This window comes from Pieris brassicae, chromosome 3, assembly GCF_905147105.1.
Source record: "Pieris brassicae chromosome 3, ilPieBrab1.1, whole genome shotgun sequence".
NCBI lineage: Eukaryota > Metazoa > Arthropoda > Insecta > Lepidoptera > Pieridae > Pieris > Pieris brassicae.
Genome location: NC_059667.1, coordinates 3,455,109 through 3,479,323, shown reverse-complemented (window position 1 = coordinate 3,479,323; position 24,215 = coordinate 3,455,109). Strand labels below are relative to the sequence as shown.

The 24,215-nt window shown below is 31.3% G+C and overlaps 1 protein-coding gene across 2 annotated transcripts; it reads right to left on the bottom strand.

Annotated features, from left to right (window-relative positions):
• Positions 1 to 857: 857 nt before the first annotated feature.
• LOC123707722 (ras-related and estrogen-regulated growth inhibitor-like protein) lies at positions 858 to 23,009 on the bottom strand. 2 transcript variants are annotated; one of them, XM_045658010.1, is made up of 7 exons: positions 22,915 to 23,009; positions 11,359 to 11,442; positions 10,289 to 10,345; positions 9,861 to 9,961; positions 4,822 to 5,007; positions 2,885 to 3,062; positions 858 to 2,500 (listed from the first exon to the last, which is right to left on the bottom strand). In XM_045658010.1, the coding sequence occupies exons 2-7, from the start codon at positions 11,429 to 11,431 to the stop codon at positions 2,400 to 2,402; spliced, it is 696 nt and encodes a 231-aa protein (XP_045513966.1). In that variant the 5' UTR covers positions 11,432 to 11,442; positions 22,915 to 23,009; the 3' UTR covers positions 858 to 2,399. The 2 variants fall into 2 exon arrangements, with proteins under 2 accessions (XP_045513966.1, XP_045513967.1); XM_045658011.1 differs by lacking the exon at positions 10,289 to 10,345.
• Between the last annotated feature and the right edge of the window lie 1,206 nt (positions 23,010 to 24,215).

Here is a 24,215-nt window from a genome sequence, read left to right as displayed (position 1 = left end):
TAATAGTAGTTGCACCGGGTTACCCTTTTTATAATTTATTTGTTTAATTCTTTTGCAGTGTAAATAATAATAATAATAATAATAATTAAGCCTCATTTATTCCTTGAAAATTTACAAAATAAACACACACACAAAAATATATATGTATATATATATATTTTCCATTTTTTTTTCAAGGACCTCTTATTGGGTATAGGCCTCCTCCAACTGGCTCCATCTCTCTCTGTTTTGAGCATTTTTCTCCCAATCCTCTCCACCAACTTTCTTAAGCTCGTCAGCCCACCGTGCAAGAGGGCGACCACGCTTTCTTTTTCCTGGTGGCCCTTTCCACTTTGTTACCCTCTTTGTCCATCTGTCATTGTTCATTCGAGCGGTATGACCCGCCCATTTCCACTTAAGTTTTTTGCAATGGGATAGTGCATCAATAACCTTCGTTTTGTTTCTAATTTGTGTACTTCTGATCTTGTCCTTCAGTTTTAAATTTAATACACTGCGTTCCATTGCTCGTTGACAAGTTGTTATTTTTCTATTTGTGTTCGAGTCGAATATCCATGATTGGCTACCGTAAGAAATTTCTTTCCATTTCTTTTTTAAGTATATTGGTATCTCTGCCTTGTAGTGTAAATAAATGAATAAAATGCTCGTTTGACCATATATTTGTTTAATTTCGTTATTTGCAGTAATTATTTTTAAAGGAGAAGAAAGTTTTATTTATGTTTGAATAATTTATTGTAGCCTAAACATACAAATAAGGCATCATATGAGTGATAATTTCTTTATAATTTATTCCTGTATATTAAAAGCTTAACCTTTATACTTTACTAAAGTTAAGATGGCAAAATAAAAGAAAATTAAATGACATCTTCTTTATTAAACATTAACAACTTTTAAAAATATTTACATCTTATCCCAATCAGTTCCGTTTTTCAAATCTTAACATTATATTCCACGTATCACCTTTGCATAATATCTTTGGTTTTAAATTTACAATAAAAATACGCAGATAATACATTGTTTGGTACTATATTAAATGTCAAATATTTAAAAACAGAACGTAACGCACATTTCAATCAAACTTATCTATGGTTTATACGTTGCATCCTTTCAATGTTCAAATTTATCTATGTCTTTTCACAGCCTATAACCTAATGACTAGACATTGACTTAACGTAGCAATTTTCACATATTTGTTCATTAGATTAATTAGAACAATCATAATTTTATAATACTGATTTCAATCAATATTATCTTTAAACATACAACGATATTTAAATACTACGAAGTTTTCCTTGTGAAATATTAGACATACAATATGTTGATTCTTTACTGTGTTACACCTACCTACAATTTCGGCTATATAATAGCTAATATATTTGAATAATAATGTTGTATTTATTTTCATTTTCACATTCATTAAATGCTTTTAATAGTACAGTTATACTATTTAATATGTAGACAATATATTTGGCACGCATAAGCACTAAAAATACATTTCAGGTATCTTTCCTTTGATGACTCATTATTGTCAATCTACAAAATTCTATGACATTAGAATGACACTTAGAGCATACTGACGTCTATCTGACAACCACGCTTGTCAGCGTTCTGTCAAACTTCTAAAATTGAAATTCGTATGTAATCTTACTTTTTACTTCTGACCGTTTCCCCAACAAATTCCCTACCTTTCCTAACCTACGGTACAAATTGACTAATTTTAAGCACGTAAAAAAATCTAATTCAAAATGATATTAACATGTTGGATTTCTTAAGACTTTATTATGCGAGATCATTCGATTCGATAATCTATATTTTTGATTACAATAACAAAAATAATGGCTTTATTAGTTTTATTTATTGAAATAACTAAACTTAATACCTAACAGTGGAGAGCAGCTACCAGTGTTATACAATCGTCGTAAATATCTACTCGTATAATATAGATTTACCGAATAATCTCACGACATAATTCATCTCATATTGTATGAACTTAGAACAGAATCAATTCTTTGGGATCATTAGCTAATAATATAAGTTAAATCTATCTTATAATTAAGTATGAAATTTTACTAAAAACATCAAAAATGCAACGCTTCATCATACATTCCTTATAAATAAGTATATGTGTCTTGTATAACAAGAAACATATACGCCGTATAAAATTTGGTTTGCCTTTGGTTCCCGAATCGGCTAACATTTAAGTAGCCATGGTTGATTTTAATTCCATACTTTGTTGTAACAATTTTCCTACATTGCATACAGCCGGTTCGGATCCCAGGAACAATGAATTCCGTCGAATTTAATAATATAATAAACTCCTAGACATCCAAAGCGATATGAACCGTGTCTACCTAAAGGTAGTCAAAGTTGTTCTAACGCATTCGCTGCGCAGGTGGCGACGGTCAAGGCGCAGCCGCCGCAAGGGCAGGTCGCGTGGGTGTGGGAACTCGTGGACAGGCTACTACTGACCCACGGGTTGTCTGGTTGTTATTATTTTGACCGCCTGTAATGATAAAAAAATATTATTAATAAAACAGAATGGCGGCTTTATCTTAATGCATTATTCATAGCGTATAATTACAGGTTTGGTTTGCTGCACTATTTGATTTAAAAATAAATGACACAGCTAAAAATTCTTCATTTTAAATAATAATTATCGTCCATAAAAATATTTTTTTATAAATTTTGATAACAGTTTAAAGGCTAGATTTATAGTGGATATAAATACCGTATCAGCGTCAATTACACTATAACATTAGAGGTAAAATTAAATGCTATATTTAGTTATTTTCCAACAGACTTTTCCTAATAAAATAATAAGTTTGAATTTATTGATAGACAGTGGATGTACTTTACAAATACTTTTATCAATTTCAACACAAATTACCTATTAAAGAGCCAAGCATCTTTGTGACGGAGAATTTTCTCGTGCGCTGCGGGGTTCGTACTTCAGCTAGTAGTTTGTCCATACACCGATAGAGGTCGCCAGTATTATCGGCGACACTTGCTTCGCTGAACGATGCTCCGTGCGCTGCACTGACTGACTGGCCATCTTTTGTTGGTACCTGTAATAATATATATGACTTACAATACTATAATACGATTATATATATCTTGACAGTTTACTAATCCGTTACAATTAAGCATTATTACCTACACCTGGACAATACTACATAAAAATTTGTAAGTACATTTTATAACTAATAGTAAAACTTTTGTAAACTCAGCCAATTTACAAAAAATATAATAAAAACAAATAGATCTTTCTCCGTATAAACCTTATAAAATGGCAAATAATATATGTAAGGTCATACACTATCTATCGTAACATAGCTTGCGTTGCATGCATAACACATGCGTATATATTCATTAGAATTAAAATTTGCGTATATTCTAGAAAAGTACAATGTGAATTAACATTGTATTGAATGCGTAATACCGAGAAACTAACAGGATGAATAAAATCCTTTAGACGGGCTGACTCATTCAACAACGGAATTAGATATAGTTTATGGCGCTTGTGTTAACTGGCTCGTATTAATGACTTGCAAATATTCGAACCGTTCGAAAAACAATTATTAGGATATCACCTGTGTTATATTATTACTATTCGATTAATTTTTAACCCTACGTAATATCATCTATATGTCGGAAATAGAAGTAACAAAAGGACAGTTTGATATGGCGTTTCGTAATTTATTTGAATATTTATGACACTTTATAAAGTTGACAATCGATTTAAATGGGCGGTTTCAGTGATAAAAGCATATCTTTCAGGCATGTCTGCAATAGATCGGTCTCATCAATACTGTCAGTTGCCCTACTTTTTATTTAATTATGTCAATTATATTATATTTCTGTACATGTAACGAAGTGTTAATAAATAAATAGGCTAATGGAACCGTATATATCAGCCTAACCTATATGCCTAACACATTTTATAAGATGTTTGTGTTAATCGCGCATATAGAAAGAAATTCATTGGTGTATGTATAACCGTAATTCGAATGCACGACCTTAGAGGTGAGGTGAGGTAGAAAAAAGTTTTTACGTTATAAAAACCTTAACAACAGGTTACGAAATCATTAAACGTGAAGATGTCTTCAATTAATTAATGAGTTAGTTGGGTGTTGGCTACCCCTTTCCACCGGAACACAGTTTTTGTAAACCCGTAAGAAAGGCCGTAACTTCTTCAATCCGTTCTTTTGTAGATTTTCTTATTTTTGACAAAGCAATAAAGTAAAATAAAATAAGTTTGATACTCTTATAACATAAAACATTGGATACAATATATTTATTAACAACAATAAACTACGACCAAATCAATAACACAGCCTACACTGGCAACGCTGTAATTAAAGCTAAAAATAAATATCTATGCCCACAAAGGTCATTGTGCACACTCAAAAAAGTTTCACAGTACATGTTGACAATTCTTGTTATGGTTGTGTTGTAACATATTGTTCGAGTTCTTCTCCTAACGAAGGCTTTTCAAGAACATTGTTCACAAGAGTCTTGCGAACAATAATGATGTAGTTCTTAAAGTAAGATATTCCATTTGGTATGTTACAAAATATTTCATTATATACAAATTATAATCATGGCCGTACTCTCAATTTTGGTAAGCGTAAGTGTAATTTTTAATCATATGGATTAATACTTTGTAGATAAAATAAGTTACTATAACTGTGAATTACGCCATACATACGCCGCGACTTCCATGTTTCTTTTTTTACGCAGATGATGTTATAGATCTGTCAAACGCAAAAGCGTTTCCTTTCACATTGGGCTTAAATTTTTTCCTTTTAATGAAATAAAGTGTACCTGTCTTAAATGATCCAAATCCGTCTTGTTTCCTAATAACGCCAAGGGCATCCCGGATGAGGCAGGGTTATGGGCTGGACTGCTATTGTGTGGTTTCTTCAAAATGTTTAATACTTCGGTGGCATATTCAAAACTTGTTCTATCTGTCACGGAGTATACCAGTAGACACGCGTCGGCCCATTGAATCTGAAAAAAAAAAAATTTTAAACGTCGAAAAGGTTTAATATTATTATTAAAATTAACTGTATCCAGCAGTTTCGGTAAGTGTGGCTCCATTTAAATCCAGTTCGTTATAAATTATATAAAATGACTCTGGGATATAGAATATGGATATCATAATGGTTTCGACATACTGTTACGGATACATACCAAATGTGTATAAAAATTTAGCAATTCCCGAATTTAAGGTGTTCTTAACTTTGGAATTACTCTAAAACATATTGGAAAATAACATATATGTATATGTAATATATGTTTTTTTATAGAACAGGGGGCAAACAGGAGGCTCACCAGATGTTAAGTGATACCGCCGCCCATGGACCCTCTCAATGCCAGAGGGCTCGCGAGAGCGTAGCCGCCCTTTTAAGAATTAGTACGCTCTTATCTTGAAACACCCTTAGTCGAATTGGTTCGGAAATACTTCAGTGGGCAGCTGGTACCACATGGCGGTGGTGCGCGGCAAAAATTGCCTTGAAAAACGCTTAGTCGTGGAACGGCGGACGCCGAGGTGATACGGGTGGAATTTCGAATTCGACATCCGTTAAATATAGGATTTTTCAATGTTTATTTTTTCTTTTAATCTTAATTAATAAAAAATCATAAATAAATTTTAAATTTGTTTTGTATGAAACTTAAACAATAAGAATAAGAATTTACGTATATATAATTATGTTATATTTGTTTTGTATATAAGCTTTTTTTAATTTAAATAAGTTATAGAAAACTAACCTATATAAATACCTATAAACATATTATTGATACATGACCGTATTTATTTAATGATCCGATAATTAATTTAAAATAAATCATCTAAATTTCAGGACGAGTAAGTCATAAAAACCTAATTGTGAGCCAAATATACGAGCAAAAAAGTTCACAGACATTTATGATTAATTAAGTCTCGTAGCCAACATTCCTGTGCAAAATTAGAATACATTCAGTATGGCATCGCTGCTTATTTCTGAAAAGTTTGCGAATAAGCGTAGCTTCCAGTATCTTTCATTTCATTTGCGTATAAATATTCATTAATTAAAAAGCCCTAGAACATTATATGGGTCGTAGTTGATTTGCATCCTTTTCTTTGATCAATTTTACTCTTTACAGATAGATTTTTGAAGTGAAACGTCTTTATCGGTGTTGGAAAAAAAAATACCGTCACATTTTTCGTTTACACGTCGCATTGTTCCTTTACGCGCCATCTTTTTGTCCCTACCACGGTTGATTCGAAGAGCTTGGAAGCCATTCATGACAAAAATATATAATAACAATGATAGTTATAATTCTATTACAATTAATGAAATTCTGTAAAAATCTTAGTAGTAATAAGGTAAAATGAAATAATTGTATTATTTGTATTCACGTCTATGATAATAAAAGCCTTTTGTTAAACTCTATCTAAATTAATTTATTTAACCAATTTCTGTAAAGTTGTATATAGCAGATGATTTTTCATAAAGAAGTTTGATTTCTTACGTGTGTACACTAGTACACGCACACATTTTATATTTTTTGTATAGGGACATGCCGGTTTGCTTGCTTATTAATTGCTCATATATTAAAAATCCATGGGAATGATTGCCGTGATTGATTGTGACTTTAGGAGTAGAAAGAGTATTTAATAAAACGGTATAACTAGACTAATTATATTCTATAAACAGGTGTTGCTGTTGAGCTGACAAACAGTTAATATTTATAGTCTATGGTGAGTTAAGTTACATTTATCGAGTTGTGAAGTTTGATTAAAATTAATTTAATTGTCTGTGCAAAAACTTGTTTGAAAGCATCGTAAGATATACAAATTACAAAGCGATAAGTAAATTTAAAAACTATTAAATATTCCTATTTTAAAGATGTATTTCCAGATGAACCTTGGTGGAAAAGATGGACATCGAACCCTAGACAACGGTTCGGGGATCGATTCCGTTAATAAAAACAACCACTGAGACAAACATATCTGCCATCTGAATTGATAGATTATCGATTCACCGATTGGCGTTTTCAATAAATTTTGATTCCATTAGCTAAATTCATGTTAATACAAACCAGATGTTTAACATTTTAATTCGATGAACGTTCAGTGACTTCTAAATTATATTAGTTATTATATTATAATTGTAATTTGACTAATCGCCGCTTTTCTTTTGTTTTGTAACATATTAAATATAGGAGCGGTTGCACCAGAAGAGATACAGTAGTAATATATGTGTATGATTGCAAAATACCTAATTTTCTCGTGAGATTTAAATGATTTTACGATGCCTAAAGTCCTTTTAATAATACAGTCAAAATCTGTTCTAAAGACACCGAAGGGACTATCTATTTGGTCGTAAAACCGATAGTCGTAACAGCCGATGATGTTGTTATTAAGTACATAATACATAGAATTTAGGCGGGACCTTTGATTTTAGTATATATAACCGGTATGTTGTTCTAAACGATGTCGTCGACTGAATTTCAAAAAACTTTCGTCGTGTTTATTGAGTTGTAATATGTAAAAATTTAATTAACTTTTATTTGTAATAATGAACAAGATATTTGTATATGTGTATGTAATTTTACGTTTTTTTAAAATTATTATTGACCTATTGGAAGAGATAACAGATACGCCTACGCGAGTTTCCCTACACTATCAATTGTTACAACACCCTTGAAGCTTCTTTTGTCTCTGGAAAATGGAGTTTCTACCTCAGGCTTTTATCATTTTCTAACGGGAATATAGTATATAATTTTTATCAAAAATTATATACTATACTACGTTTGTATAATTCTGTAACTAATATTTCTTCGTCAGAACGGCGTGTTCCATTACGAAACAATAATTGTTTCGTGATGAATATCGAACCCAGGAACTGTATTATTGCATTAAAATTCGCTTCGACGAGAAAGAATACAAATAGTCGAAAACAAAGTATTGTACTTCAGACACGGGTCCGAACAAAGTATTTACTTGCCTTCTAAATAAACATCGCACTAACAAAAAATATGCAACGAAAGATTAACGATTCTAAAGGTGCTATCATTCTTAAGCGTCAAAAGTTTTATGGAGTCAAAACTTCGTACGTCGACACGACCATTTGGCAGACGAGGTGAGTTACAATTAATATTACATGTAAACAGTGAGTCATGCGCAGGTCACTGGAGCGCCTAGATTATATTCGCGACGATTAACCTATTTACCAGAACATTTGATACACTTTGATTTTGTTTGCGGAAGGGTTTATTTGATGCTGTCCAGACCTGGAGAAAGCTGAAAGAATTCGGGCATTCAATTCGGTCGACTGTGAATTATTAGGACTTGATAATAAATTATTTAATAAAAGATAATATCAAACATAAGCGTTATAAGGTTTAATTTACCTTTATCTTACTACAACGTAATGAGAACTAACCGTGTAACAGAATCTAAGAATTTTTTGTCTTGGTTTTTAAAGTAATGTGAAATGTATTCAATATTTTTTTGAGGATTTTAATAGTTTATCTTCGGTTATTTTCTTTATATACTCACAAAAATATATATAAGGTGAAATATATAATATTAAATACATAAGGTATACACTATCGCTACTGTAAACTCACTCTGCGAACATATAAAGATCGTCGATATTAGATCGACTCTAAAAAAAATATGTTTAAAGGAAATGAAGACTAGAACAGCTCTTTGACTGTTTGTTTGTTTTTGAAGTGTTAATTCTTTAGGGGCATGAAGGTAATTTTTTTACGGTTGAAACGCAGTAATAATAATATTAGCGTCACGAAGATGTGTAGCGTTTTTGTCGTAGAAAAGGGAGAGAGCGATTGAGACCGATTGAGAGAGAGTGAGAAAGGGCGAACGTGGCAAGCAAATAGCCATGGTACAAGAGTAGAACGACAATAGATACTCTTTTTACAATATATTTAGATAATGTTGAATCACGAACTTACGTATTAAATTCCTAACATATCTTCTTTTTTCCCTCCCTCTAACTCACGGAAATCTAAAGTTTTTATTTGTATAAATATGAACAAGGCTTAAAAATTAGTTTGCCAAAGAAGTTTAACTTCTGACATGTGTACTTTGTACGCACGCACTTTCTTTCATTCTAACGATAATCACCTGTATCATCCGAAACGCGGAAAATTCTTACTTATATTTTCTTCTTCTTCGTGAATTCTTCTTTCTCGAAAATTCTTCGTGATTACTGGTGACGTTTATTGGTGCAGATATCGCAATATTGTTAAATTAACAACATCCGCACGGCCAGGAAATATTCATCACTACTCATATGAGTAGTGATGAATAATACAATTTTAAATATATCTAAAATGTTTGTTTGAATCCACTTTATGCAACATTTCTAGTTTCGTTCTCTTTAGATCTTGATGTCCAGTTGAGATCCAGTTTGAATACATTTAAAAAAGTTTAGTTACGGTTATAGCTAATCGTGAAGGGTAACGCTAAGAAGATAATAAATGTAACCTCGATTTGTTAATGTCGTTATTTTTGAAGCAACATCCTTAATCTTTCAGTGATTTATAAAGTGAGCTGTTTAGAGACAAAGGTCGTTTCGTTTTTAACGCGAAGGTAACTATACGATAAACTAACATAATTTAGTATAATTTTTGTTTAGAGGATACTTAGAGTTCAAATATTTTTTCTATATATCTTCAAAAGCGGTACAATGTAAATATGTAATACGAGTTTCATATATAACCAGACACAAGTGCCGATTGTTTATGGCGACGCAATACAATCATAAATTGATAAGAAAATTTATCACCATTTTCTTATCATAGCTTTTAACCTTATTCCAGGCTGATGTGACAGTATAAAAAGTGTTTACCTGTTCTGTGGGAAATTTTTCCAAATTTGATCCAGAGACGTCTATTACTTCTAGTTCTATTGGAGTTCCATTAATCGTCACCGTTTGTCTATAGAGCAGGTCTGTAAAATATTACATTGTTATTAAATATTTTATGGTGTTTAAAATAGAAATAAATAAATGCCTCATATCTGATTGGTTAACTCAATGAACAATGAATTATAAACACAACTTGTTTACAAGCAAAATAATACAAATAGCAGGCATCTTAAATTAAATATTACAGATATTTAATTTAATTATAATTATCTTGAAATAGCTATTCTCTTATTGGGCTTGACTGAACTGTGGTATTCAACAATATTACATAATACCACAGTTAAAGGTAACATTCAAAGAATAGTTTTCGGTACACAGATATTAATCGAGAACAAAGAAAACGTACATACCTGTATTTGAATGATATTCTCCTATGTATCTTCGTGTTAAGTACCGCACTATGAGTGCTGTAACAAGAAAACATATTAAGTGAGATCAAAGGAAGAAAAACATAGTATTTAGGTGACCGCGTTAGTTTCTTTGGGTAACAATTTTAAGTGGTAGAAGTGTTATCTAAGAAAACATTGGATTACATAACAGATAGGTCAGTAGAATGATGCGTTGTTTATGTAATCTTGCCCGAATTTTATTAGACTTTTCACATTATGTAACTGAATTTCTAACCTCGGCCTGAAAAATTTTATACGTATGTATCGTTAGAGTTTAATTACCGTATTATTCCAAGACGGCGGCCTTTGCTCAATAAGACTTGAAATATCGCATATGAATTCTAGTGGTAATCTAAATCAAAAATGGCGACAAATATCGACCCCTACGTTAACATTGATTGTTACTACCATGTTAATAACTCAGACATTTTAAAATTTGCTTACACCTACGTTTCTAATTTTATGCCCAACTTTGAAATTAAAGGTTAAACATTTTCAAATGGCATTTGTAAGTCATTCTAAGTTTAAATGTTAAATTGATTCTGGTCTAAAAAATCATAAAGTCTAGATACTTTTATTAACATATTACGAAATTTAAAATTTAGGCTAAATATTTAATTATGATATACTGCCCCAAGAATTTAGGTTAACATAACATTTATAATTTTTTAGTTGAAGACGTGTCAAAACTTATGAATTTATGTTAGTACGCGATGATATATTTTAGAGATTTATTTTGTTATTGTTTTTTTATGAATAAGATATCGTTCGTGTTATTCTGAAATATTTAATAAAAATACTTTAAAAAATTAGGACTTCATTTTAGTCTGAGTCGAGACTGAGCGCAATATATGACTCTCGTAATGGTTTTAATATGGTTTAGTTCGCAGGCCGTACTTAGACATAAATTTCAACATAACACATAATATATAGTGTTCAAAATTATTGATTTCGATTTCGAACCCAATACCAGGAATCACATGTGACTAACTTCGTATGATTTTAATGTAAGATAAAGTCAGTGTACTTACCAGATTTACCAACTCGGGAGCTACCAATTACTGCGATGCGCACGCGAGATGGGCTGGAGCGTTCGTCTCTCATGGCTACGACAGCTGTAACAAAAAATGCCGCCATTTTTATTTTGATTTTTACAATTTGCTAATGTTTGACATTGACAGCTCATATTAGCCCGGAGCAAATGTCCATGTAAGAGAGGTTAAATGTTATGTGTATTTGTGTAAAAATAGTAAAGAAATAATTGGAATGGAATAATATGGAATTTAGTATCTGCCATATTTTATTATTCAAGAATTCCACAATATTTCGGGATAAATATAACGCAATAATCGAGCTACAGAACTATTATTACTTTCACAGACTACGACGCACTACGCATTTTGTATAAATATTATTTAATGCGTGTTTAGGAAGCTTGTGTTTCGGCCAAATCATCGTCTCACGTCACGTCTTACGTACAAAAATCGGACATATCACAAGTTATTGTAACGTTGTTATAGAGGTTACAACGAGTTATGGCGCGGTGGTATTCCGATTATAAATTAAATATAAATATCTGTGCATTATTCGAATAATTAATTATAACAAGTAGTTTCCATCTTGATTATTAAAAACTATCTTCTTTATTTTTAAAAATCAATTATCTAAAGTCCATGTTTCTGTTTGTTAAATTAGATTTACACTATAAAAATGTATAAGTTGAAATAAGTCATAAATGACACTTCATTTAGAAAATAACCAATAAAGCGTTGACATAAGATCAGATTAAACAGTGAAAGTATTAAAAGAGATTATAATTTTATCACCGATGTGACACTTAAGCAACTATAACTATTTAGAAATCCTATTAAAAGTCGTTAAACAAATAAAAGATGACTACAACTGTTCCATTTCCAAAACTTATTACAAAATTAGGTTTGCAGACCCGTTTTAGAATATCTTTTGTCGCGCCCATTAACACATGGCAAGCGGACTATTAATAATGAGTGTTGTCCGAAGTTGTTTGAAGCTAATATATTCATGAAACTAGTGAGTGCATTGACGCTATATCACAAATGTGCGTCAAGGCCTAAACTGTACCACGTCACTTCAAAAATGATTCTGATATATCTGGTTCTAGTACCACGCAATCCCAACGGCAGCGCTACATATATAAAAGAACTCTATCGAATTGGATTCGTTAAACATGATTAGGAAGCCAATGTGAGCTAATTGTTTACTTACTTGACTCAGTCAATCATTTATTTTAAAGTCACATTTCAATATTAATCTTAGTATATTTGTTTAGAAGATATAAAAATAATCGGCATGTTTTGTAAATGTATTATGTCCGTTATCACGTAAGCGTGGTAGACGTAACCATTTGCAGTAATTGATGACAGTGATTCATAACTGTAGACCACTACGAAGATTTATCTACGTGAAAATCTCATTCTAATTATGCCACATATTTTTAGAGAAAAATTTGAAGGTTGCGTCAGCGGATTCCGTGTGGTTGAATAACCTAAGATTTGACATTTACAAAACATAGAATAACCTTCGTTTTATTGTACTGTCAGGGTTAAGATGGTGAATGACATAAGAAAATAGTATTGACATTCCGGTGTTTAAAAATAGACTCGCTGGCTGTTATGTTACAATTATGACATCTGTAACGATTTTATTTCTTATTTGTGTAATAGAAAATAGCGATGTCTATTTTCCAAATAGGTTTTTTTGACAGTTAGGATATATGTTTCTTTCTTCTATATATATATTAATTGCTACATACATAGAGTATTCACAGAAAATGTTTTATTTGAGAATGAAGTGCCTAAGCTAGGTTGAAGCTATGGAACGGATTTTTGTAGTTTTCACAAAATCCACGCGAAGCTGCAGCGGAGTAGTTTTGTGAATCAAATGAATAAATACATAAATGGCTCTTTGATTTCTCTAAATATTTGAAAACATATTAAGCTTTTTATTGGTAAACATAAGAGATCATCGGAAACAATAAAATAAAGAAACTGCGACTCAAAACGTGTCAACCGGTGAAAAAAAAATGAAATTTATTTATGCTTGGCGCCAAACAATAATAGTCCTGTCGCCGAAAAAATTGTGGTGATGCCAAAAATGTGACGCTTAATCCGTATAATATTACGATTCATTATAAACGTTTTGTTTCCGAATTCCCAATTAAATCGCTTTGTAAAAGAGTTCTCTGTTCGTTCTGGAGGAATTACACAAGACCATATACTTTATTCACGAGAGAAATATGGTTGTCACAAGTTTAACGCTCGTCCCAACACTGTGTTGTGGGTAGCTAGATTACAATAATTTACTTAGGCACCATTGTTTCCTTAAAATGGCGTCAGTTTTAACTAAAGCTCTGATCGGGCCCCTTTCTCTGTAACTTCCAAAAGCGATACCGTACTAATTGGGTACTACTCAGTACATTATTCTACTAATAGTGTCTGGAAGACTCATTGTAATACTAATATTGTTTATAATCTCCACAAAGGAAAAGGTCAGGATTACGTAGGCTGTAATTGCAAAATGTATATTCCACAATATCTTAGGGCCTCAGAATTGGTAGGCGTGGGTGAGATTCTGAACGAATGAATGTGGGTGATGCACAAACATTGAACTTCAAAATACGACCGTAATGACGCAGATTCTTAGGAAGTATCAATCATTGTTATGATTTCTATCTACCCTGTTTGTTGAAGTTCCATTTTAGTGCCAAAGCTACCAGCTATTTTAGAAAAGCTCGCAAAACTTTTACACCACACGGGACTTCTAAGTTTTGAAATAGATGTAATATTATTTATAAGGTATAAAAAAATTCTCTCTGTTTGTTGTAATGTTGTTTTTTCCTTTTTGTGTATTGATTGTATGTTTTAACTCTTTAAATAAGTAGTTTTACATTTGTTCTCTGGTGTAGGTCTTCAGGCACCAAGGTTAACCCACTTAGTGGTTTTATGTCTTGTAAGCTAAACCATTGTTTGTAAGCTAAACCATTGTTAAAAAGAGTGTCCATGGAGTTTCTTGCCGGTTCTTCTCCATGAGACCCGCTTTTTGGAACCGTGCAATTAGACGTTTCATAAGAGCCTACAAAGGCCTATTTGAAATAAAAACTTTTGATTTTGATTTAATGTATTCTTTGGTATAATAAATTAAGCAATAATAAAAAGTATTTAATTAATAAGCAATTGTTGAAGATTAACAATTGAATAAAGTTTATATCTCAAGTTAATAAAGTTTACTTCTTAATTCAATAGAGTTTATACCTCAATTTAATGAAGTTTATATCTCAATTTAACAAAGTTTATATCTCAATTTAATAAAGTTTATATCTCAATTTAATAAAGTTTATATCTCAATTTAATAAGGTTTATATCTCAAGTTAATAAAGTTTACTTCTCAATTCAATAAAGTTTATATCTCAATTTGATGAAGTTTGTATCTTAAGTTAATAAAGTCTATATCTCAAGTTAATAAAGTTTATATCTCAATTTAATATGAAATTAAATGTTTGCTTTTATGTGAAAGCGTTTACTATAGGCACAAAAGTAAAACAGTAATTACTTATTTGTTTATTCTCACACTTAAATACTTGTTTAAGTGTGCGACTATCAACTATGCGGGCGTATTATGGCTGTGCACCAATAGACTTTTGATTGAACATACACAATCAAAACGTGGTCATACGGAGAAAGCATATACCGTGAGGCCTATCAATACTTACATATCTCAAGCATAGAAGGCTGTTCTTAAAATTGAAAATTATCAAATATATTCAATTTAAAACCAAGACCCATATAGCACCACAGAATTATTATTATTTAATTTAAAACCAACTTTCAAATACAACACAAACCAATTACCTGGTCAATAATGTTAAGCATCATTAAAGGCTCGAATCGTTATATTTACATTACATTTACTGATCAAAGCTTTCTCGGAAACAATATCGTGGAAGGTCTGGTCCTTGGCAATAAATCCTATCGTTAGTCATTTTCCCATGTCCTCAAGGATCTCTTCAAGGACTGCGGATATTCGACACTGTTTCCGAACGAAGGTCGTGCCCTTGCTCTATTGATAAAGCGATCAATTGTGATTTATGGATTTTCATACGTCTCAAATCATACCACTTTGCTTTGATTTTGCCAATTTATAATAACATGCATTAATCGTTGTAGAGTGGTGGCTTAGTTGCTTGAGCTTGTAGGTTCGAACAATGGTTCTGCACCAACTGAATTTCTTTCTTTAATTCAACGTATATAGTAAAATTATATTATATGCGTGCGGTGAATGAAAATATAAGGAGGAACCGGTAAAAAGTCAAAAGTAGGCGGCGTGTGTTAGTTACAAAAGGCTATTTAGAAAAAAATATCAAAGCAATCAACATCAGAAATCGGTGGTTAAGAAGATTGAAGAGTTGTTATTTTTATTAGTTTAGTCGATTGTCTTTTTTACGGGTTATATTACAGCTGTCGTCGACAACGATTGTTGAAAAGCAATAGATACTCTGAACTTACATAAGGTAATTTGTGTTTTTAACCTTACTGTTAAAAATTTATGGAATATTTTAATGTCACACTGAGTGATTCACACAAATGGTTATAGGTTAATAATAATAATATGACCAGCTTTTCTTGCGATTTCATGGCATGGTTATGCTGCTTTTGTCTTTTTGCAGCCATGCAGCATTTTATTTATTTTAGAGACTTTTACACCTATTATTTAATTGATACAGAGAAGAGTAGGTATTCGATCCGTAGCGTCGAAAATTTTAAGTGTAGGTTGATATTTCGTAGAATTAATTACTTCTCGAAGTGATAGATGAGAATCCTCGGAGGCGGTTGACCTGAGTCGGGTTGAATGAAAGATATATAAGCTTTCTGTTTCAATAATGAATATGTAGAAAGCGAGTCAAAGTGTATAATGTATCCTAAAAGCCAAAACGCCTTTGAGCCGACAGTTCATCTACGTTACTATTACTTACCTGTACAAAAAGAAATGGCTTAATAAATTTAGTGAATACTTAGTTTTATGTATCTTTAGTTTCTGATATCTGAAGGAACAAAATGATAATGCTTCCTGTGTAAACTATTTCGTATCTTCAGATTTTTTAAATGGGTGAAGAATAAATAAATACTAAACAGTTGGTTTTGATATAGATTGTGTTCGTTTGTTATGTATACAAGTCAACATTTGTATTCAAATGTCTATTGTATGTCGAAATAATAGTAATGCACAAAACCTTGATCTCCTAATCTAATTGAAGCTGTACTTGACCTATTATTTTAAGATAAACACAAATAACAAGGTGTGGTTAATCATCGTTTACAAAAGATCTGTACGTTAGTCGTATTGAATGAAATTGAAGGTCTTCTGTGTAGTCTTTTAAACGAAGAAATACATGAAGAACGAAAATTGCCGAACAAATATTTTTTTGAATGCAAAACATCTCCCCAAACGAATTCCATATTTAAACCTCAAAATACTATCTGTTTTTTACCAAGTTATTGGTATTTAGAATAAATTTTGAAGATTTGACAATATTTTAAAACAACCAACTTGAAGTCAATGATAATGTGTAGGAACTCGGAACGAACAGTCTGTACTCTAAAGTGCATGCAGCATTTACAAACTAATTACATATTCTATAAAGTACCTTTATTACACACTCGATAACAGATACTAGCGTAAAATACAACCTGTAGATAGCGAGAATGTAAGCATACTCTGGGTATGCATACATATATAACATATACATTGGGTAATGATAATGCGGAAGATTCAGGGCAAAAGATGTTTCATCAGAAATAACCAGCTCTCCAGTTAAAGAAGTGCAACATTTAATGTTGCCCATATGATTTTAAATTTGGAAATAAAAAAATTTGACAATTGACTACACTTAAAAACTTAGGTCTATGGCAACACGGAAGACTATAGGCTTATTTCCCGCATAAAATAATTTGTTTATGCCAAGACGGTGTTTATGAAAAATATTTTGATATTTCTATAATTATATTTGATGAGCGACATTAAATCACGTCGATGATGGTCACAACAATATTATTGCCAATAACATCGGAAACTGGTTATTTTGATTAATGTTTATTTAAATGAAAAGCCGAATTATTGCCCGATTGAAATGCCAATATACGAGAAATCATTGAATCATCAATACTAACGTTTTCATTATTTATACGCTTTCGAATACATACAGTATAAGTAGTGTCTGTAGTGTTGTTACTTCGATCATTCTGTTATAAGTGTCTAGATAGAACAGCGCCCTAGCTTTCAGCCCTTTGCATTCTGCCAGTCATCATTGTTGAAAATCACTCGCGTTTATATTAATAAATTTTTATTATGATTTTTGCTATAATATTATGACATCAATTTTCACGTTGTTGGAGAGTTCACTTATCGAAGAATCACTATATTCATATTACGACTGGTTTACCTGGTACAGTGCTTAGCTAGAACTTTTAAACTCTAACTCAAAATAACTCTATTCATATAGGTAAACAAGTTCACTTATGAATGTCAGAAAAGAACTTAAATTAAATGTAAATTTACATTTACTAGCAGTTTGCAAGTCAAGGGCGTAGAGCGGGCAAAAACTGGCAAGAAACTTACCGTCACTGTTTTTAATCGCTAAGTTTTGAGTCCTTCTAGTTGCTTGAACTGGAGCAAATCAATCCCAAGGATTAGGATCATTTAAATATTCGTCAAATTTATAAAAAGCTTTATTGATTAATTTACAGAGTTTTAAACTTTTAAAAAAAGGGTTTACCTCACTATGCTAAGCTTAAATTCTTCCGTGTAGAACCAGCTTTAGCTCTGACATATGATATATCGCTACAAAGTAGCAATGCAATTATCTGCCTACGCTTCGGATGGTAATAAATCTATTTAGCTTTGTTAAAAGCATGCAAGATCATGTAGCGTGTGTTCGAGAATTGTATGTTTCTATAGGCGATGTGCCATGAACCTGAGTATCAAAATTAGATTTGTTTCCTGTCGGGCTAATTTTGGTAAGCTTAAATTACTTTTAAATTAATCACTTTTAAACTCATAAATGTTGCATGCGTCATTAAAGTCGAATAGACATTCCATGGGATTTATGGTACATAGTATAAAAATATGCATTGAGATGCGAACATGTTTTTATTTTTATCTTATTTCAAATAATGGAATCAAGTAAATTAAAGAGTGTCCCAATAAATGTTGTACTTATTTTATACCTTAAAACAATAATTGATATGGAAATAGGGTAATAGCGAAACAATTTAATCATTTTTATTTCAGGGCACGGGAGAAAAACTGCGAAAAACATTGTCGGGAAAAACACCTGAGCTCCATAAACGAAAATAGACACTCTAAGCGTTTTATTATAAAAATAAAAATAGGTTAACTACATTATTGATTTCATGCCTAGTGAAGCCTCTAGCTCTATCGATCGCGATATAAAAGGCTCGTGCAACTGTACCATGTTTATTAATTAACACAGTCTATTTTCAAATGATTATTATCCCCACAATAGTTTTACTATAGTAAGGGTAGGAATTAAAGGGTACCGTAATGACTTAAGAACGCCTTATAATACATACGACATCAACAATATTCTATATAATTCTATAATAACCCGCGATATTCTTATTTAAACTATTGATCATTTACATTTGTCACTTGACATTGACAATGACATTGACAAATTCATTTAGCTTTTTAATTTTTACTAACGCATGGACTGTAGGACTGGACGCATGTAGCTCTACAATAATACTATAAATAGATACCTAAATACATTAAAAAAATAGAATTTTATAAAAGTACTACGAATAAAAATATACTTCAAACGAACCAATCACAATTTTTAGGTTACATTTAATGTTACGAAACTGTCTCATGCATGCATGTCATTCCAAATTGCAATAAAATTTTGTTGCTAATGTCACTTATTACCCCTAACTTAGTATTTACAAATAAACCAATATAATTTTGTCAAAAGGAGCTATGAATATTAATTATTTAAATGCAAATGCAGAGATTACAAGTTTACATTTAAAGGCTAAAGTTTAGTTTTGATAAGATCATGTAGGCAGATATCTCCAACGTGGGTGTTGTACAAACCTGGTCTATTTAATACGATACAGAAAGCTAAGCTAAGTATTATTGGATAGAAGTTGTTTTCATACACGTGTTTGAGACTCGTAACTTGAAGATTTCGGACACAGTTATGCGTCTATTTAGTTTTTAAAGTTAATGTTTTAGTGTAATTGCTTTGCCTGTTATTAAATCCTGGACTCACGCCAAACCATATGACACACCATGTACATTAACTACTAGGGCGAAAAGGAATTTTGTCAAATTTTTTATTGCTATATGAATCAGATTCAGTGCATCGAAGTTACTCAGAATATCACAGTCATTGTTGAATTATTAACTAACTCGCGCTCGACAAAGTTGCCTTCAATTAGTGCCGAGTACAAAAGTATATTAATCCATATCAATAGGAATATATATATTTATAATAAAAATGTATTTAGTTGACTTACATAGCTTTTAAATGTATGTAATGTTACTCCTGGGCAAATGAAACATTATTAAACTGATTGTGGCTTATAATGCAACCAGAGATAAACATGATTGAAAATCTGAAGCATATGAATGAATTCATTTTGTAAATTGTCTAACTCGCCGTTTCGATGTTTTTACATATTAGCGAGACTGTCACAATTGACAGAAAACATTAGTGATTATGTTTATTAAAATGTCAACGCCATCTACCAAATGTAATGCGAAAACCAGAGATAATATTAGGTAAATGAGTGGTATTAAATAAGATCGCATTCACTGCAAAATAGTACAAAGTTTCTTTGGATAGATGCAACAAAACTTTAATTAACTTTAAACGCAGTAACCGAGTTTATAATTAATTACTGTCTCTTTTGACATGGCAACATGATGCAATAAATAATTTATACTGTAGAATTTTATTACTATTCTCAGTATTTCTCTACTTTGTGTTTACACGTACCATTTCTGTTTAGAGTTATGATATTAAGTGACAGTTAATATTCATTTTATTTATATATATTATGATAATTAATATAGGAAAATAATTACAAGGAAATATGGTAATCTGTCAACACCGATAGAAAGTTGTTCAGGGTTTAATGAATTTAAAAAATACAATATTACGAAAGAACTACATGCCAGAAAATGAATGAACTAGAACTTTATTTTCACAGTTCATTGTTAAGCTAAAAACTCACTTTTGGTAGTAGTATGTTACACCTGTAACGCTTGACTAAGTGGACGCAAAGAAAATGGCAAATAGAGGTGCTCGCCACGCGGGTTTAGCTGTATGTAGCCGATAAGAATTGGAGTTGTGTCTGAACGGTTTAAGTGATTTCATAATTTGGTTCTCTAAAAAATAATTCCATCTTAAGGAACAAAAGAATCTTCATTTAAATTTATGTTTAATCATGGCGTTGTCATAAAAAGATTAGTCTTAGTAAGTTAACGCTGGAGTTATTCTAAGATTTTCAAGCTAAAGTCTGAATATAGAATATTAAAATACACTTCGTGTAGGCGGTACAAAGAGGAGTTAAGTGAGATTAATTATCTGTGGCATAGACAAACTTTATCACAGATAACTTACACATTTATTTTTAATATCAGTGTTTGTTAATTATATTCGTTCTCAAATTAATAAAGAAACTTAAATAACGCATTGATATACAAAAACTCTATTCAATTCATGAATGGAAATATTCGTAATGATAATTCGAAGGTTGGCTGGAAAATTACTACCGTGTTAATTTGTTAGCGGAGCTCGCCGCGCGTAAATTTTGACAGGATTTTCCGTTCGCAGATACGTAGTCGATATCCAGATGTCTCACTACAACACTTGATACGTGACGGTCTTTGGACCTAAGTCAAATTAAATAAAATTTTGAATGTAACTTCTGTATATTTATGACATAAAAATTCTCTTTATTTTTCTGCCGGTTTTTTAAGTGCGAAGTGCCTATGAAATGGCAAAGAACTCTCCACTATAACAGTAGATACGTAATAATAGTTTATAATTAATAACAAACGTTGGTTTCTAACGTTTTATTTTGCTTCTTTTTCTTGGCGTCATATTAAGAAGCCATTGTTTTCCGCTGTTTGCAGATTTTTTTTCTGCTTAACGAAAATTGCTTGTATTTTTCTATATCATTCAGTAACATTTATGTTTACCAAAATTGATATATATTTTAGATAAAAGAGCTTGAACATATACGTTAGATGATGTGGTAAACTTCAATAAATGAATAAAGCGTTTTTTCAAGACAACTAATTCCCGAGATTAGCGCGTTCATTCAAACAAATTACTGAGTATTATCATATAAGTATATATTACCTGTAATATAATGCAGTGCTTCTACAGCTCTTTATAGGCATTAGCATTATATTTTTACTTCGCTATTAGAAATTAGTACTTAGGTTTAAAGAAAACATTTTTTTACCGGATTGAAGCTATGTATTATTATAAACTTATAATTATTTTACATAATTTTAAATTCTCCTGACGTTTCGCGTCTTCACAGCCTGCGTGGTCACGGTGACCATGTGTGCTCATGCATCTGACCATGCACGAACATAATAATACATTGCTTCAATCCGGTAAAAAAGTATTTTCTTTAAAAGTTTAAAAGCCATGTTAACAAAAGATAATACAAGTACTTAGGTTTGTATCCCAAGAAACACAAATTGTATAGTAAAATATGGTTATCCAGAATATCTATTAATATCTATGAAACTTAATAAATGACTCAAATTTTCGTAGCTACGTTTTAGTTTTAAAGTTATGTTAAGTTATTTTTTTTTTCATATGAATTTCAAATAAGTAAAATTACTTTCACTTGTATCCCTCAGTTTAACAATACTAACTTTTAATTGAAATCTTTTTATTAAATTATCTACAGTTTGATGCACATCAGTAACTTATTTCTGGAATATATGGAGTTCTTATACACAAAAAAGAATCTGATTAAACGGTAACTAGAACAGGATGACACATTGAAGTTGTTTTCGATTTGTTTGTCTATAATCCTTTACATATACAAGCGAATCATCAAAACTAAACCTCTTTCGCGATTTTACTACTTTGATTACATGAGTTTTCTGCCTTTGAAAATCACAATTTGCATTGTTATTAAATTTCAAAGACTTGCTTATCTTTTGTAGTATTAAAAATAACTTTATTTTCAAGAAGATTATCTGTAAAAGCTCTTTGTAATCCGATAAAATATATAGTTTTAGAGTTGATTTAACGTTAATTATTGATAATATTCCTAATTTACTTTATCATGTAAAAACAAATACATACAAAATTCACAATTTTAGGTCTATTTAAGAATGTAAAATCGTAAAACCATTCCTTCGTAAACTATAGAATAGATCCTAAACTATAGATAGAATCGTAATATATAAATACTTAAAATTTAATTCCTATGTAACAAATTTTAATTTTGGATAAACGTAAAAATTATAATTAACGACTTGAAAATAAAAAATCTTACCTGTTTAACGTAAATTGTACGACGCACACACACACAACACAATGTTTATTAGCAACAAGTTCTTTGAAAACTGAACACACGCACCTCGGTGAACGTCTAAAACACAACTGAGCCCTGCGCTCCTCCGTATCGCTATATATATACGGACGCAGTGTTTCAGTCGCTCCAGGCGATTTCATACAAAAATATCAGTGGATTCCGGAGCCTAATTTTCGCTGTCACTACCTCTTTGGACACAATGGGAGCATTGATCTCTTGCATGCAACGACAACTAACCAGATTCTTTCAAACTGACTGGTCTGACCGAGTTATAAGTCATTTCTTGAGAGCCTTATTTGGGATTGTATATTAATTGGGCTGAAATCAAGTAGTTGTGCTATAATCGTTGAAATTATCATTTTATTATGCTATGACCGTATGGTGTTACTCGAAGGTTCCGACAGCTAAATTACCATAAAAGTAATTAATTATACCAACGTAATAATAAATCTATCCCAAGTTCTTTGTTGGTGTTGGACACCTTTAGTTAGAATGTTTCTAAGCTGTTTTTTTTCTATGGACTTTTTTAACAATCATATTTATTCTTTGAAATTAATTTGAATAATGTGTAAGTAAGTCTATTAACGACGTAAAATATACCTACTGATTAATGAACACAAATTATAGCGTTGATGATTCCAATGTTGTGTCTGCGTAAATATAGGAATCAAAATAGTATCGCGTTCATTTACAAGGTTTTAAAATTCATCTCCACTTTTTACATAACAGAAAAAAAGACAGATATGTACGTATAAGTAGAGACAGTAAATATTATTGACGATGTTATAAATACGTAGTCGGTCCCAAAGTTTTGGCATAAATGAAAATAATAATAAAAACAAAAGTACTGATCCGTTTTTAATGAGTGATATATCAATTTATAGTAAATTAATTAAGGAATATAACCTTATGGATTAGGAAAACGAAATGAGTTCCTTTATTTTTAATACAGGCCCTTAAGCACGCACCATATTCATGAGTTAAATAAATAAAAAGTTGACTTCAGACTCTTAAAATGTTTATGGGGTTTATCACAGACCTTCCTCTCTAAGACCTGCCAAATTTTATAGTCCAAAGCATTAAGATCCGGACTGGAGGAAGGCCAATCCTGATGTCTAATTAAGTCGATATTTTGACGCTCAAACCAGGCTTGAGTGATCTTGGTTTTGTGTGCAGGCGCAGAGTCTTGCTGGAACATGAAGTAATGTCCCGCAAATAGCGTGCTGGGCTGGTCTTTGACAAGCCCATCCAAAACCATCTCT